At 48.3% G+C, this 17180-nt stretch overlaps 1 protein-coding gene across 1 annotated transcript in view; it reads right to left on the reverse strand.

Moving 5' to 3' along the window:
• The window catches only part of B4GALNT2 (beta-1,4-N-acetyl-galactosaminyltransferase 2 (SID blood group)), a 322537-nt gene that overhangs the window by 85645 nt on the left and 219712 nt on the right, over positions 1–17180 (reverse strand). Inside the window, exon 7 of the mRNA XM_073681079.1 lies at positions 11175–11362. Coding sequence (XP_073537180.1) covers positions 11175–11362 — 188 coding nt within the window. The remainder of the gene's footprint in view (positions 1–11174; positions 11363–17180) is intronic.

The following is a 17180-nucleotide window of genomic DNA, read 5'->3' on the forward strand; positions in this document are numbered from 1 at the left end:
ATTGGGTGAGAAACAAATAAGTGTAGAAAGAAGGAGGTCTTGGGAGGACCAGAGATTACGTAAGAGAATATATCGAGAGATTAGTTCAGAGATGTATGGAGAAGAAAGGTTATGGATGTTAGTAGTTTGAACTGGATACGCTGGGCAATTGGGAGCCAGTGAAGGGATCTTATAGATTGCAATCTTATGGATTGCTGGAGCCAGTCCACAGTAAAAAAAGCAGCCATTGAGTGTCCGGTAACCTTCCCACACACTTTTCTTAGCCATGGCTGTTTCTCTGCAGGGTTGGACGGGCCCACCAGAGAACCGAAGAAACTAGTGGGCCCTGGCTTCTCCTTCAGGAGAGTTTATAGCGCAAACCTTGCAGCTGCTATGGGGCTCTTTAGCGGGGGAGAAAGGTGAATCAAAACCTCTGGTGGGCCCAATGTTTTTCAGTCTGACACTGCTTCTCGGTGAGAGTTGTATTTCACCACAACCATATTCTTTAGCTCGGTGAAAGGACTGGCATAGAGGGAAAACGTATCTACTCCGGGTGTCATTTCTCCAAGGAAGTCCTCTAATGCAGCTTGTTGCATAAGAAATGGCAGCCCGTCCAACATCAGCTAACACTTCTCGGTGGTGCTTAGTCACAGAAAAAGAACTTTCTTTACACCTTGAATTGAATCATTACAGAGTTGGATAATGGCCTGATCTGCAATGCGTTTTGAGAAATAATGTGCATAAGCAAAGTCACGGTTTAGGCCACTGAAGGTCATTTATCGAAACTCATACAGCTTTCCCACAGACTGAAAGAGGGGTATCAACACTTCCAAGACAGTCAAGACTTCCCTGTCCTCCCCAAGAGAACAACTGTCTATGTTCTCCTCCTCCTCAATATCACTCCTCTCATTGAGATGAGAGGAGGCTGGACTGCATAGTTCCTTGCCTCCTCTTTAACTGTAAGCACCAAGCGTTTCAGTAGACTTCAGTAGACATAGAAGCGAGATAGAGATGCTAATTATGGCATCATCACCGCTCACCATCTTGGTGGAGTCCTCAAAGTTTTGGAGGACGGCACAGATGTCAGACATCCATGCCCACTCATCAGCTCTTATGTGCGGAGGCTGACCTGAATGCCGATGGGCGTGTTGAAGCTGGTACTCAACAACTGCCCTCTGCTGCTCACAAATCCTTCCCAACATCTGCAACATTGATTTTCAACACGTGGTGACATCGCACAACAGTCGGTGAGCTGGAAGCTGCAAACGCTGTTGAAGCACTGCCAGAGTGGCGGATGCTATAGCCGACTCTCTGAAATGGGCACACACGTGTTGTACTTTCACAAGAAGCTCTGGCAGATCTGGGCAGGTTTTGAGAAACTGCTGAACCACTAAGTTGAGCACATTTAGTGCGCTCTCATTACTAATGTGTTCCCCTGTATGGAGAACAATATCAGCACCGAAAAATTAAGATGAAATATAGCCTGCTTTATATACCACGGTGCTAAGAAAACCAATTTCGATTATGTCTTCTGTACCCCTGTAACAAAAATATCTGCACCAAAGAATTAATTTCACTAGAGTATAACTAGTATAATGGTGACAACTCTTCCACTACAGCCAAACCCAACAGATGGAGACCCTATCAAGATTCTCCACATTTCCAAAAATTTGTGGCAGACACCAGCAAAGTGACATCAATTTCACTACAGAAGAAATTGTAGAATTAGGAACGACACCTCTTCTCTTACAGCCAACCCAGTAGATGGAGACCCAATCAGGATTCCCCACATTTCCAAAAAATAGTGGCAGACACCAGCAAAGTGCCATCAATTTCACCAGAGTAGAAGTAGTTTAATGAAGACAGAAACCTCTTCCACTACAGCCAACCCAATAGATGGAGACCCAATCAGGAGTGTTCACATTTTAATAAATTAGGGCCTAAAACCACCAAAGTGGCATGTAGGATGCTGGGGGTTGTAGTCTCCGTGTGGCGGTGACCTGGTCCGTGGCTCAGGGTGGTCAAACCAGTGGCAGTCTATTTATGGGGTTTTTGTGGTTTAATATCCGACTACGCCACCCGTGGATTGCGGTCAGTGCGGACCGCCGCTGCAAGGCAGTCCACTCGGGCTGATGGTATATGCAGCTTAGGTAGTACGACTCCCCACGGGAAGAGTGCAGCCCCAGGGCAGTGTAGTGGATGGTGGGGGTGATGGTGCGGGCGTCCCAATACTAGTAGTGCTGACGCGGTGAGAAAGCACAGAGACAAGGTATTGCAGTTCAAACGCTTTACTCACAGTTCTCATCCAGGTCACTTGTGCACATGTAGGACCGCCTGAGCCGTGCTGCGTCCACCAGGCAAGGGGCTCGGTCAACCCCCAGATAATTCCAGAGTGTGGCCCAGGACTCCCTTGTATTCCTTTCTCTGGCCGTGCCCCACCAGTGACACTACGTCTGTCCAGCTCCCGCGGGCCTTCTTTTGGGAGGGCTTCGTGCTCACCTCCCTGACCCTATGTGGTGTGCCTTTCTAGTAGGTGTAGTGAGGGGTCGCACCAAGATATGATCGCGACCGCCGGTCCTTGGCTGAGGATTAGTTGCCTCCACCAACTTGGGATCCGGTACCCTGTTCTGCCAACCCGTCACCCGCATTCTCCTGGGCCTTTGGGGTTCCTTCTGCCTTCGTGTCTCTGGGCCTCTCTTGGTGTTCTGTTCCTTTCTTCCTTTCCTTTCTGTTCCTGTCTTTTCTGCTGGCTCTGGCCTCACAGGCTAGGCCCGCCTCCGGAGCAGAGCTCCACAGAGGCCCTGCTCTGTCACTTCCTCTCTCAGACTGAACACTGTTCTAAGATGGTGCCCACCTTATATACCTCCCTCTATCTGTGAGCCCAGGTGACTAGTAACCAATGGGCTCCTACCTATGCCCAGAGACCCACCCCTATCTGCTCCTACACCACTGGGTGTGCTTCCCCCTCCCCACTCCAGCCAGGGACAGATGCTGTCGTGCCTGCACTTCTGTCTCGTGGGAGCACCGTTGAGCTGTCCCCCGGAAATGGGGTGTGTGTGATGCATGCAGCTAACTGAGCCCTGGTCCACACTCCATCCTTACCCGGGAGTGGAATATCACACCTCTGGCAGAGGTGCAATACCCCTGTAGCGGCCGAACCCTCGGAGCGCTACATTCCCCCCCAGTAAACCACAGCACGCCCTCGGGCTGGAAAGAATAAAAACAATTTAAACATACAAAAATTTTTGAATGCATTCGCATATAAGACATTAACTATTTGCTCATCCCTTTATGGGAGGTACTCTTCTCTTTTTAACGTTACTGGTATAAAACATTGTCAAGTAAAACATTCTTCCACAAACACATTCTTGAGTTCTGGCCGCTGTGCAACTTGCGACCAGGTGTTCACTTTCTCTCAAAGGTGCAACAGTCCATTTAATTCGTCCTGAGGTAGACGTTGCAGTTCTTTTATAAAACCAGTAGGGGGCGCTTTAGGAAGCGCAACTATGTACAAGGGTGGCCGCTCTCAGTCCTCGGCCAGGTGAAAAGGGGAAATGGCTGCTCACAGTCCTCAGCCTGATAAGGGATAAGGGGTAACTTTCAAGCAGTTCCACAACAGTTCCATGACCGTCCCAACGGGGACCACACTTCAATCTGAAACAGTCCCAAACAGTTCTCTGTACCCTGACGGGTAACTATGTACAGTTGTGCGCTGTCACCTTTCAGTGGCGATGTCCTCCTTGCGCACCTTCCTCCTGATGCTCCTTCCTCATATTGATCTTCAGACCCGTCTGGGTCCTCTGAAGTGTGACTCTCTGCGCCCACCCGGTGAATGTTGAGGGCATACCAGCCCCTTGCGCCGCGGTGCAGTGGGCCTTGCGGCGGGTCCTGGAGAGAGCCGCTGTTGATGACGCCTGGGGTCAGAGGGCGTGGGCTGGTGGTGGCAGTGCCCAGGGCTGGAGGGCTCGGCTGCAGGGCTTGTTGCGGGGTCTGGAGCAGGTCGGTGTCTGCAGCGCCCGGGATCGGCATATCCGCCAGGGGGCCTGGGAGCAGGCTGACGCTGGCAGCGTCCGGGACAGGGAGACTCCTCTTACCTGCTCCCGTGACCGCTCTTGCGTCACGCGTCTTCTCCTGGCGCTGGTCGGGGCCTGCGACGACTGGGGCACTGCCGATGCTGGGCAGCTTAGTCTGCTGCCAGTCCGCCATCTTGCTCTCCGTTCCTGATGTCTTCCTACCCCCCGGTTAACCGTGGCCTACCTTCTGTTGCTTCTTCTCCGTAGGCCGCGGCTCCGTAGGCCGCGGCTCCGCAGGCGATCGTCGGGGTTGAGGACCTTGCGTCGCGCTCTGGTGACGTCAGCGTCGCTCCCTCCCTTCCAGGACCTTGCACAGTGTTGGTGCGTAGGGCGGGGCTTCAGGTCTCGCGCGCTTTCGGCGTCCACGCCCCTCTTCTTCCCGCGGGGCGTCCCGAAGATGGTGTCCGATGGCGGGAAAACGACTGCGGATGGCGGGAAAACAGCTGTGGATGGCGGGAAACTGCTGAAGATGGCGGGAGACGGCCGAAAATGGCGGGAAATGGCTCCGGATGGCGGGAGACCTCTCTCAGGTAAGTGCAAAGTCTCTTTCAGGCACGCAATACCCGTTTGTGGCGGGTTGGTAAAGATCCTGCTGACTACGCCAAAACTTGACTCGCCCCCTGGGCCGCATGGGGAACCAGGAACCGGGCCCTTTGTAGGATGCTGGGGGTTGTAGTCTCCGTGTGGCGGTGACCCGGTCCGTGGCTCAGGGTGGTCAAACCAGTGGCTGTTCTGCTAGACTGCTTCTTACAAAATGACTACTTCACCGGGACATTCTTACCCAAAATGCATTGGTTTCTCCCACAATGCAATTGACAGCTTTACAGAAAAACAACATGTAATCCAATTAAACGTCACCACATGGTGCTATTGCCACATTAGATGTCACTAACAGAGTATTGCAGCTTATTAAAGTGACAACAGTAATTGCAATTTCGTCTTTTGCCCTAATGTGCAGAACAGCCTAGCTCAGCAATTGGGTGCAGCGGTCATATGCACTACAGACATGTCATCAACAGGGTTCCATTTATAACAAGACACATGAAGCTACTTATAAAGATTTTAATCACCCCTCTGTTTCCCCCATTAAAAAAAAGGGCCCGATGCATCAACACCAGCGTTGTTCGAGTGAGATAATCCCGATTTATTAAGATGTGTGTCTGATGAGTGGTGATCACTTCCGTACATGTGGCGCCCCCGAGGGTTCGGTCGCCACAGAAGTATTGCATCTCATCCAGAGGTGTGGTACCTCACTCTCGGGTAAGGAAGGAGTATGGCTCAGGACCCTTACACCTGCATTCACTACACCACATTTCCGAGGGCAGGGCGAGATTGCTCCTACGGGAGAGCACAGTCCCTGATCCCTGGTTGGAGTGGGGAGGAACTACAAGTGAGGGGGAACCATGTGGTGGATGGGGTGGAGGAAGTAGAAAAGGGGAGCACTGGCCAGGAGCAGCATAAAAGGGGATGGAACCATTTAGAAGCAGACAGTCAGAGGAGGAGAAGTGACAGAGCAGGGGCTCTGCAGGAGCTCTGCTCCGGAGGTGGGCTTAGCCTGTGAGGCCCAGGACTGAAGGAGAAGGAGAGAGGAGAGAGGAGCAAGGAAGGCTCCAGAAGGAGAGAAAGGATCCTAGGGGTACGGGAAGTGCTGGAGACCACCCGTATGCCTGAATCTGCAGGAACGTGGAAGGATCAAGCTGCTGAGGGGACCGGCCCCTTAACTAGTAGAGGAGGAATTCAAGCCTCAGCTAGCAACCAGAGGCGTCTGTACTTTCAGGGTGCAGTTGCCCACTACCACAGTTAACAATCGCCGAAAAGGTGGCCACATAGGGCCCAGGGGACTGCAGGTCACCCGCCAAGACCCGAGGCCACCGGCTTGGGACACTGACTGTGAGGCGCAGGGCAGGAGGGTGAGAGCCAGCGCAGGAAGACGACTGAGGAAGGTACACAGAACGGGGTCCTGGTAAATACTCTGGAAGTACCTGAGGGTAGGCTGAGCCCCTCACTGAGTAAGCGCAGCACGCCAAGGGAAGTTGCACTGGTACCTGTAACTTGAACTGCAATAACCGTGACTAAAGACCCTGGGACTGCACTATCTTGACTCTGTGTTCCTTGCTGTGCCATCCCTCACTGCACTGCAACGCCCAGCACAACCACCAACATCCACACACTGCCCTGAAGCTAACTCTTCCTGTGGGGAGTAATAATACCCTTGCTGCAATACCACCAGCTTCAGAGGACTGTTCCGCAGTGGCGGCCCCCTTTAGCCGCATTCCACAGGTGGCGTAGTCGGACTCTTTAATAACACCAAAGCATATAAAATTCCCTTGGATTGACCACCCTGGGTCACGGACTGGGTCACCGCCACAGTGACTATAACCCCCAGCATCTACCGGCCCGGCACCGGGTACCCCACGGCCCAGGGGGCGCGTCAACTTTGGCGTAGTCGGCAGGATACGGAACCAACCCGTTATCATCGGGTATTGTGTGCCTAGAGACTGTTTTTCTATAAATGAATGTGGCGCCTGCCCCAGAAGAAGGAACGCCATTATGTGCGTGCTCAAAGACCACAAGAAACTACCTCCCATCGTTGGCCAGGTCCCAGAATGGCGCCAAAAGCGGAGCCCGCCCCAAACAGCAGTGGTCATGTATGCGAGTGTGTCCATCAAAGTGGGGGGGCTGATCCTAAGAGTGACCGACAGCAGACTGCCATGGGACCACCCCCAAAAGGAGAGAGGAGAAAAGGACACTGGGAGACAGGGTGTGGCCTCGGCCAGTCTAGGCAGACCACACCCGGCAGGCAACATGGAGGGAAGTGAAACTGGAGTCCCTGCAAGCGGCCTGCTATGACCGGAGACGCCCCTCACCCTGGAGGAGGTGGTCTCCAAGTTATCCCTGGAGGATGCTGAGTTCCTCTACGCCGCGATGCAAGAACTAGGTCGACGGATGGAAGTGGCCCTGCAAGCTGCAATCGCTGCCTGGAAAGCGGAGCTGGTGGAGAAGTTGGCGACCCGTCAGCAGACGGCGCTGCAAGTGATCGGCGGCACCCAAGCCCTGGCGAAGATTCTCATGGATCGGGAGGTGATAAGCCGAGCTGAAGTGGTCGCTGGAGCAGGTAGGAGTGATGTTCCTGTCCCGGACGCAGCTGGCGCTGCACTGTCCCTGGTTCCCCTGCCGGAACCGCTTGTCCCGGGCGCTCACACCCCAGACCTGTACCCTTGTGACCACGTCATCTACACCAGGCACAGAGGTGAGAGGGGCTGGTATGCCCTGAATGTCCACAGGGTGGAGACAAAGAGCAGTTCTTCACCCTACAGCGCTGAAGACCCGGCTGGGCCAGGCTACAGTGGACAAGAGCTTCCCAGGAGGGAGCACCACTACTGAGCACAGTAGTTGGGACTGAGACTGTAAATAGTTACCTGGAAAGATGCAGCAGAGACACTGCAAGTTAAAAGGAGTTTGCGTTTACCTAGTTACCCAAAACGGGTCCAAAAACTGACCGGCTGAGGACTGGGAACAGCCAAAAACTTTACCTGTAAATAGTTGCACTTCTTTAGGTGCCCCCTATTGGTTTTATATTTACCGCAACAGACCACTGAACAAAAACCTGTCTGGCGTGGCCCCACTTGTGGTCCAACTGGATTGCCTAAGCCTTGCAGCCACGCCCAAGACCAAAGTTGGGGGTTTGATGTGGACAGGTCCTCCCATTCTACAAAGCACCTTGTCAAGGAAAAATGGACACCTGGTTGCAGATCATGCTGTGACCTGATAGAATGTTTTATATGGGAAAATGTATTTATATATATATATATATGCAAAGAGTTTTATTGAAAGTAAAAGTTTTATATAATAACAGTAACGTTAAAAAGAAAAAGATGCCTCCCATAAAGGGAAGAAATAGTATGTTTATAATCTTCTATGTGAACGTGTTCAAAAATTTTGCATGTCCTCTAAAATATTTTGTCTTTTACTATGTTCCAGACCGCGGACGTGCTGTGTTTTACCAGGGGGGAGTGTGGTGCCCCTGAGGGTTTGGTCGCCACAGAAGTATTGCATCTCATCCAGAGGTGTGGTACCTCACTCTCGGGTAAGGAAGGAGTATGGCTCAGGACCCTTACACCTGCATTCACTACACCACATTTCCGAGGGCAGGGCGAGATTGCTCCTACGGAAGAGCACAGTCCCTGATCCCTGGCTGGAGTGGGGAGGAACCACAAGTGAGGGGGAACCATGTGGTGGATGGGGTGGAGGAAGTAGAAAAGCGGAGCACTGGCCAGGAGCAGCATAAAAGGGGATGGAACCATCTAGAAGCAGATAGTCAGAGGAGGAGAAGCGACAGAGCAGGGGCTCTGCAGGAGCTCTGCTCCGGAGGCGGGCCTATCCTGTGAGGCCCAGGACTGAAGGAGAAGGAGAGAGGAGAGAGGAGCAAGGAAGGCTCCAGAAGGAGAGAAGGGATCCTAGGGGTACGGGAAGTGCTGGAGGCCACCCGTATGCCTGAATCTGCAGGAACGTGGAAGGATCAAGCCGCAGAGGGGACCGGCCCCTTAACTAGTAGAGGAGGAATTCAAGCCTCAGCTAGCAACCAGAGGCGTCTGTACTTTCAGGGTGCAGTTGCCCACTACCACAGTTAACAATCGCCGAAAAGGTGGCCACATAGAGCCCAGGGGACTGCAGGTCGCCCGCCAAGACCCGAGGCCACCGGCTTGGGACACTGACTATGAGGCGCAGGGCAGGAGGGTGAGAGCCAGCGCAGGAAGACAACTGAGGAAGGTACACAGAACGGGGTCCTGGTAAATACTCTGGAAATACCTGAGGGTGGACTGAGCCCCTCACTGAGTAAGCGCAGCACGCCGAGGAAGTTGCACTGGTACCTGTAACTTGAACTGCAATAACCGTGACTAAAGACCCTGGGACTGCACTATCTTGTCTCTGTGTTCCTTGCTGCGCCATCCCTCACTGCACTACAACGCCCAGCACAACCACCAACATCCACACACTGCCCTGAAGCTAACTCTTCCTGTGGGGAGTAATAATACCCTTGCTGCAACATCAGAGGACTGTTCCGCAGCGGCGGCCCCCTTTAGCCGCATTCCACAGGTGGCGTAGTCGGACTCTTTAATAACACCTAAACATATAAAATTCCCTTGGATTGACCACCCTGGGTCACGGACCGGGTCACCGCCACAGTGACTACAACCCCCAGCATCTACCGGCCCGGCACCGGGTACCCAACGGCCCAGGGGGCGTGTCATACACTGCACCAAAAATCTCACTCTAGTCAGGTACTGGACTGAGATTTCTAGCATAGGGAATGCTACAACACGTCATGAATTAGATCGACTGTGGCGTCCCACCCCGCCTTGTTCCGCCACAGAAACTAGTATTAAGATGACAAAAGTTTTTTACGCCAGAATTCTGGTGTGTGAAAGCTTTGATGAATCAGGTCCAAAAGAAAAAAAAAGGCATATTTGGAAATGCTGTGACTGTAAAAGTACAGGTTATCAAAATATAAAATTAACTTTATGGTAACTGCTGTAAAGAGAAGAAAATCAAAATGCAACCACAACTCTTTGAGGAATGCAATAAAAAGCAAACAAATGTTTTAAGTACCCTAAATTGGTATCAAAGAAAATTGTCAGCTCACACACAAAAAACAAGCCCATCATAATGGGTCTCAGGAAAATGGCAACAATAGCCAAAAACATTTTTTCCTCTTACAAACTTATGATTTTTTTTGCCATGTCTTAAATAAAAAATAACCTATGCAAGGTTAGTAGCATGGTCATTTTTAGCATACAATAAATACAGTTAAACATAAAACCCAAAAATCATGATGGAGTTGCATTTTTTTCACCATTCATCCCACTTGTATTTTTTTCCTGTACTTCAGTACGTGTATGGAAAAACAGATGGTGTCATTCACAACTATAAATTGTCCTGCAAAGACCAAGCCCTCATGCGACTATATCAACAGAAAAATATCAGTCTCTTGGAAAAAAGGGAGGTAAAAATGCAGATGTAAAAATGAAAATTGGCTGCACAGACAAGGGGGTAATTATAATTTTTTGTATTTTTTTTGAGGGGGTTGGGGGACTTTTCTGATTTTACAAATGTTTTTTTCATTTCCACGGTGTATACCCATATGTGTGTAATATGTACACACACATTATACAACATTACAAGATCTTTGTCATCTGTGCAACATTACATACATCCATTTACTGCTTTTCTTGAAGTCTGGTTTTCTCTGAGATTTGAATTCACAATATGTCTATCAATATAAGCTGCATCATTTAGAGACATAAGCAGAGAAAAATCTCCTACCCTATTACTCATAGGTAAAGTTGCTGCCTGACATGCAAGGGTTTGTGAGCTCAAATTTCAGAGAAGACCAGACTTTAAGAACGACAGAGAATGGATGTATGCAATGTTGTACAGATGATAGACAGATGTCGCATCCTTCCCTAAGGTCTTGAGTCTGAGAAAGAGGAACTGAACAATAACAGGAGCTTCCAAGCCTGCACGTCCACGAGAGTTGGAGATGCCACCAAGCTGCAGACGAGTTCTGATCTGAAGTTGGACATAGCCCTGACGTCCAAGGACAGCGGGACAGTCCACCAATTTCAGACTGTTTTGCTGGATCTGGGATGGTTGAGAGATCCACCAATGCATACTGTTGTGACACAAGGCTAAACAAAACAATTTATACAGCATTGGACACTACAATGCACCAGTTGAGTATACTCTTCTGCTTTCTATTCACAGGACAGTAGGCAGTTTGCTGTCTCTGGCTTTCTGTTGCCTCACAATCCCACAATCGATCAAATACTGATACTACTGATATTCATAGGGTTGGGCAGCCTTTCAAATAAATTGTATTCAATTCGAAAAAAGAAGTTGTAACCTGACTGCACACATTGTATTAGAAGAAATATGTGATTGCTGGTAAAAAAAATATTTTACTGTTACTTGCTTTCAGTTTTAAATAACGGCTGTACCATTGATATACTAGTCAGGTGGCAAGCCTAATGTGGATCCTGTACTGTATATTCCAGGAAATATAATTGCCTGTATAATATATATATATTACATATACACACAGTATATATATGCACAACAAACCTTTGCGAATGGCATAATATATTGCTCTACATTGGGGTCGTCAATCTTCTCGGGTTTTTCACTGTCATCAGCAATGATAATCTTCATGTCAGGATAATACTGCCGTATGCTCTTTATCATCATCCGCAGATTGTCATAGCGCAGAAATGTCTTGGTGGTGATGGTGACCAGGTCACTAATTTTACTTTCTGTGGACATAAAAGAAAGCTTTACATTTGACTTAAAGAGAATCCGACACCAGATCAAAGTCAGTTTTTGTACCCAATTTATTTGTGTTCCTTCCCTGAGCAATTTCTTTATCTTTTTTTAAAATTCATCACTAGGTGCCACAGATATGAATCTATTTATTCAGTGCTACTTTTTATGGTCTTTACACAGGGGGTGTTGTTTTCAATGATTCTCTGGAGGCAGCTTTCCAGTATTATCCTGTGAGCAACATTCCCTTGGTAAACAACATAAAAAGCATCATGTTTCGTGCAAAAGGCCCATATTTCTGGAACTGCACTCTGGATATTAATGAAAAGAAGTGAATATTCAGGGAAACCACAGGAATAAAATTATGAGCAAAAACTAGCCACTTTTGGCCTGGTGATAGGTACTCTCTAAATGGCAATGAAATGCAATACCAGTGATTTTTTTTTTGGATATAAAGCAGGCCTATTATAGAGCGATCTTTAAAAAGAGGCTGATGTGAACAGTCTGTTACTTTCACCTTAAATGTAGAGGAGCAGAAGAGAGAAGCTCCTTTTTTGGAGGACTCAAAGAGCAACTATTTTTTAGGCATTTTTCACACACCAGATATTTCCAGGACTGGAAAAAACAATACCAGAGATACCCGTGTCCGTGAGTCCATGTGTCCCTGCGTGGCAATCATGTGCCACATCAGAATCACACGTACTGGTATAGGAATCAGCGGTACAGTTCGCACTGTTCCAAAGTGCTGGGTGCTGCAGGCAACCCTCATCATTGTCCCCTACTTGAGCTGCGATTAGCGTGAGCAGGAGACAATGTTGAGAGTCGTATTATTCTCCTGCTGTCTCCAAGTGAAAAAATAATAATACAATAAAAAAATCATTATACTCACCTTTCCGAAGATTAAATAAGTGTCCCACGCTGCAATCCATCTGATCGATGGATTTTTTTTTTTTTATTATTATATTTACACTTGGAGACAGCGGGAGCAGAATACTACTCTCAACAATGTCCGCTACTCGCGCTGATCGCAGTGCAAGCAGGAGACAATGATAAGACTTGTCTGCAGCACCCATTGCTTGGGAACAGCGTGAACTGTACTGCTGATTCCCAAGTGCCGGTACGTGTCACACTGATGATATTAGTATGTCGTCAGTGTGCACATGTGTGGGGCATTTTGCGGCCCGTGCTGCATGTAAAAATCAGACATGTCAGCATGTTTTGCCCACGGACACACAGTCCATGGAAACACACTGACATGTGCGCAGACCCATTCACTTGAATGGGTCTACGTGTGTAAGTCTCTCTAGTACATATGAAAACTGGAACCACACGTACTGGATACACGGACGTGTGAATGAGGCCTTACATGGTCTCTCCTTTATTTAAATATATTCCATGTAGTACCATATTTCATCTGCAGCAGCAGTGGAAAGAGGGATGTAAAGCATTCCATAAAAATAACAGTTGATCATTAGTGGTTTCAATTACTAAATCCATGGTGATCAACTGATTACTACCAAGTCCGCATTTAAATCAAGGGTTGTTCAAAAAACAAACATATACAGAGGTGCTTGAAAGTTTGTGAACACTCCCGAATTTTTCATATTTTTGCATAAATTTGACTACATGGGATTTTTACACAAGTCTTAAAAGTAGATAAAGAAACCCAAATCAACAAATGTGTAAGCAAAATATTAGAATTTGTAATTTTTTATGAGAAAAATGATCCAAAAACATCTAAAGATTTTTGGTAAATGTTGATTGGTCCTGCATATTGGCTTGGAGGAATTTTAGCCTTATTACTCCCACAAAACAGCTTCAACTCTGTTATGGTGTTGAGTTTTATCACATGAATTGCTTGATTATAAGATTAAGGTCAGAACTTTGATTTGGCCGTACCAATAGTTTAACTTTATTCTTCTTTAACCAGTTTGTTGTAGAAATATGTGCAAGCTTTAGGTTGTTGCCTTGCTACAAGAAGCACACTCACTTGTGTTACAGCTCATGGACACATTTCCTGACATTTTCCTTTAGACTTGCAGGTATAATTCATAATTCATTGATCCATCAATAATGGAAAGCTGCTCATGCCCATATGCCACAAAATGAACCTAACCATGATACTACCACCACTGTGTTTCACAGATGGTATAAGATTTTTATGGTCTAATGAAGATGTTTTTCTTTTTCCAAACCTCACACTTCTCATTTAAAAGCTATATTTTGGTCTCATAAATACACAAAGTATTGTTCCATTAACTTTCTGGCTAGTCCAGGTGATCTTTAGTAAACTGTAGAAGGGCAGCCATTTTATTTTTAGAGAGCAGTTGTGTTCTATTAGCAATTCTACCATGTACATCCTTGTTGTTCAGTATTCTGAAGGTGGCCTCATAAACATTAACACTAGCTAATGTGAGAGAGTCCTTTAGTTACTTAGAGATTAGCTTAGGTCTCTTTTTGACTTCACAAAAAATTGTACACCTTGCTCTTAGAGTGATCTTTGTTATTCGACCACTTATGGGTAAGTTAATTATGGCTTAAATTTCTTATATTACACTGCGTGCAGAATTATTAGGCAAATGAGTATTTTGCTCACATGATACTTTTTATACATGTTGTCCTACTCCAAGCTGCATATGTTTGAGAGCCAACTACCAATTAAGTAAATCTGTTGATGTGCATCTCTGTAATGAGGAGGGGTGTTGACTAATGACATCAACACCCTATATAAGGAATCTGCAGCGCAGGGAGGCCCAAGCTTTCTGGGGCCCCCCCCCGCTTCAAATTGCAGTCCGCAGCCACCCCAGAAAATGGCGCGTTCATAGAAGCGCCATCTTCTGGCGCTGTACCCAACTCATCCAGGGCCCTGGTGCGGTGGCTCACTGGGTAATAAAGGGGTTAGGGCCAGCTTTGTATTATCCGCTGGCCCTAAGCCTGAAATTCATGGGGTCACGCCAATATTAGACATGACCGCCATGAATTTCTAGTAAAGTATTTAAAAAAAACACAACACCCAGAATAAAGTCCTTTAATTGAAATAAACACACAATTCTTTATTGTTCTAAATTAAACTGAAGTTCGCAGCAGTGGGGGCACACAAAGCTTGGGCCTCCCTGCGCTGTGGATTCCAGCCCCCAGCTGCTTAGTTGTACCTGGCTGGACACAAAAATAGGGCGAAGCCCTACGTATTTTTTTTTTTTTTTACTTATTTCATGAAATTCATGAAATAATAATAAAAAAAGGGCTTCCCTATATTGTTGTGTCCGGCCAGGTACAATTAGGCAGCTGGGAATTGGGGGCAGCCCGTTCCTGGATGCTGTACCTGGCTGGCATACAAAAATATGGCAAAGCCCACGTCAAAATTTTTGGGAAAAATTAATTAAAAAATAAATAATAATTTAGGGACTGCATCTTTATTAACTCCTCAAGTGTCATTTAGTGTTAAAATAAAGGATTTATTAAAAAAAAAAGTGGCGTGGGGTTCCCTGTAATTTTAGTCTCTAGCGGAGGTTAAGCAGACGGCTGGGGCAGATGTTTGAAGCCTGGGAAGGGGGTAATACCCACGGAGCTTCCCAGGCTACTAATATCAGCCCCCAGCTGAATACCTAGCCTTTACCAGCTATTAAAATGGGGGACCCCCCCAAATAAATGAAGTGGGGTCCCCCCTATTTTAATAGCTAGCAAAGGCTAGGCAGACAGCTGGGGGCTGATATTAATAGCCCAGGAAGGGTGCCATGAATATTGGCCCCCTCCCAGGCTAGAAACACCAGCCGTCAGCCGCCCCAGAAATGGCGCATCCATAGGATGCTCCAATTCTGGCACTTAGTCTCGCTCTTCCACGCTGCCCTGGTGCGGTGGCAGGGGGTAATAGTGGTGGGGTTCATGTCAGCGCCAGCTGCCATGAAGCCCAGGTTAGTAATGATGGGCGTCTATAAGACACCCCCATTACTAACCTACAAAGTGTTAAAAAGAAAACACACACTACACCCATAAAAAAAATATTTATTTGAAATAAAACACACCATTTTATTTAATTCTTAGTTTACTAAAAAAAAATAGTTACCTGTCCACGTTCCTGCGCTGATCTCCCATGCACAGCTGTCACATCTGGAGATGGTGACAGCTGTGCATGGCTACTGTAAGCTCACGCTGCCGGGAACACGTCCGCTCCCGGCAGTGGGAGCCACTGACTGAGGTCACCGGAGTGCATTCAGTCAGCGCTGCTCCGGAGACCTCCTTTACGGCACTGCTGTACCGTGGGAATTTCTCACGGTACAGCAGGGCCGTAAAGGAGCTGACCGGAGCAGAGCTGCCTGAACTCCGGCGAACCCGCTTATGCAATGACGGGGCTGCCTTACGGCACCGTCATTCTAGCGGCGGCAGCGGTTCAGAGCGGTCACATTTTATGTGGCTGCTCTAAACTGGAGATCATTGTGGGACACTCGTGGACTACCACGGAGGGGTAAGGATAAGGTTGTGGTTTATTATTTTATATTTTATTACAGGAGATCGATGGCTTTGGGGAATTAGGTGTCTAGGTGAGTATAGGTGTAGTTTTTTATTTTTTACTTTATTTTAGGTGGCGATCGGCGGGGACAGGTAATGTATAAAGTAATTTATTGTAGGTAACCACTGGCCACCAATGACATGTATTTAAAATTTATTGGGGACACAGTAGGGCAATTTAAATAGCAGGATCAGGCTGATGGGAACTACTGCTCCCATCGAGCTGATCCTGCTGGCACGAGTGGACGGGGGACAGACATAGGCCGATGGGAGTAGTAGTGTCACATCGGCCTATGTCTGCCTGCACGCGCACAGACACCGCGCACACCCCCGCAGACATCGCACAGACACCGCGCACACCCCCGCAGACATCGCACAAACACGCGCACACACCCACAGACATCGCACAGACACTGCACACACCTGCAGACACCGCACAGACACCCGCACACACCAATCATGACGGGCTGATGGTCTGGGAGGTGAGGCTGACCTGTGCGGCTGTGGGAAAGTTCATGTGAGTTCATGCAATGCAGTCAAGCATGAACTCACATGAACCCTCTGAGGGCACCGCGGCGACTTCAAATGAACAGCTGATCGGCATCACCTGATACCTCAGCTGTTCATTTGAAATAACCGGCGGGAAAGCGCAGCACAGAACGGGAAAGTCGGCGGTGAAGTCTTTTCACTGCCGGCTTCCCCGCCCGGGTCCTTCTCTCCCCGCTCCTTGGTGCTGTGCTCCCCGCTCCTTGGTGCTGTGCTCCCCGCCCGGTCCTAACTTACGATAGGGATGGGAGGTGGCGAGGGGAGCGGAGGATCGGGGTGGGAGGCTGCGGGGAAGCAGTATGGGGCTGTGTGATTGTTTAAAAGCCGGCGGCTTTTTACCGCCCGCCGGCTTTTAAACAATCAGGAGAATTCTCCCACGCTGGGATGGCATTCTGATGACAGGCTGGATCGCAGCTGAGCGCTGCCATCCAGCTTGTCATCCTTCAGAGACACTGCAGAGCGCAGGCATTATGGGAACTTCCGATTCCGGTATTCGATATTGTAAAAGTATCGGAATTAAGTATCGGAATTCCGATACCGCGAATATCGGCCGATACCCGATATTTCAGTATCGGAATGCTCAACACTACTGCCCATGAATTGAGGAAAATCAAGCGTGAAGCTGCCAAGATGCCATTCGCCACCAGTTTTGCCATTTTTCAGAGCTGCAACGTTACTGGAGTATCAAAAAGCACAAGGTGTGTGATACTCAGGGGCATGGCCAAGGTAAGGAAGGCTGAAAAACGACCACCTTTGAAC

This window comes from Phyllobates terribilis, unplaced genomic scaffold, assembly GCF_046119375.1.
Source record: "Phyllobates terribilis strain yellow unplaced genomic scaffold, ASM4611937v1 Scaffold_5__5_contigs__length_657084704, whole genome shotgun sequence".
NCBI lineage: Eukaryota > Metazoa > Chordata > Amphibia > Anura > Dendrobatidae > Phyllobates > Phyllobates terribilis.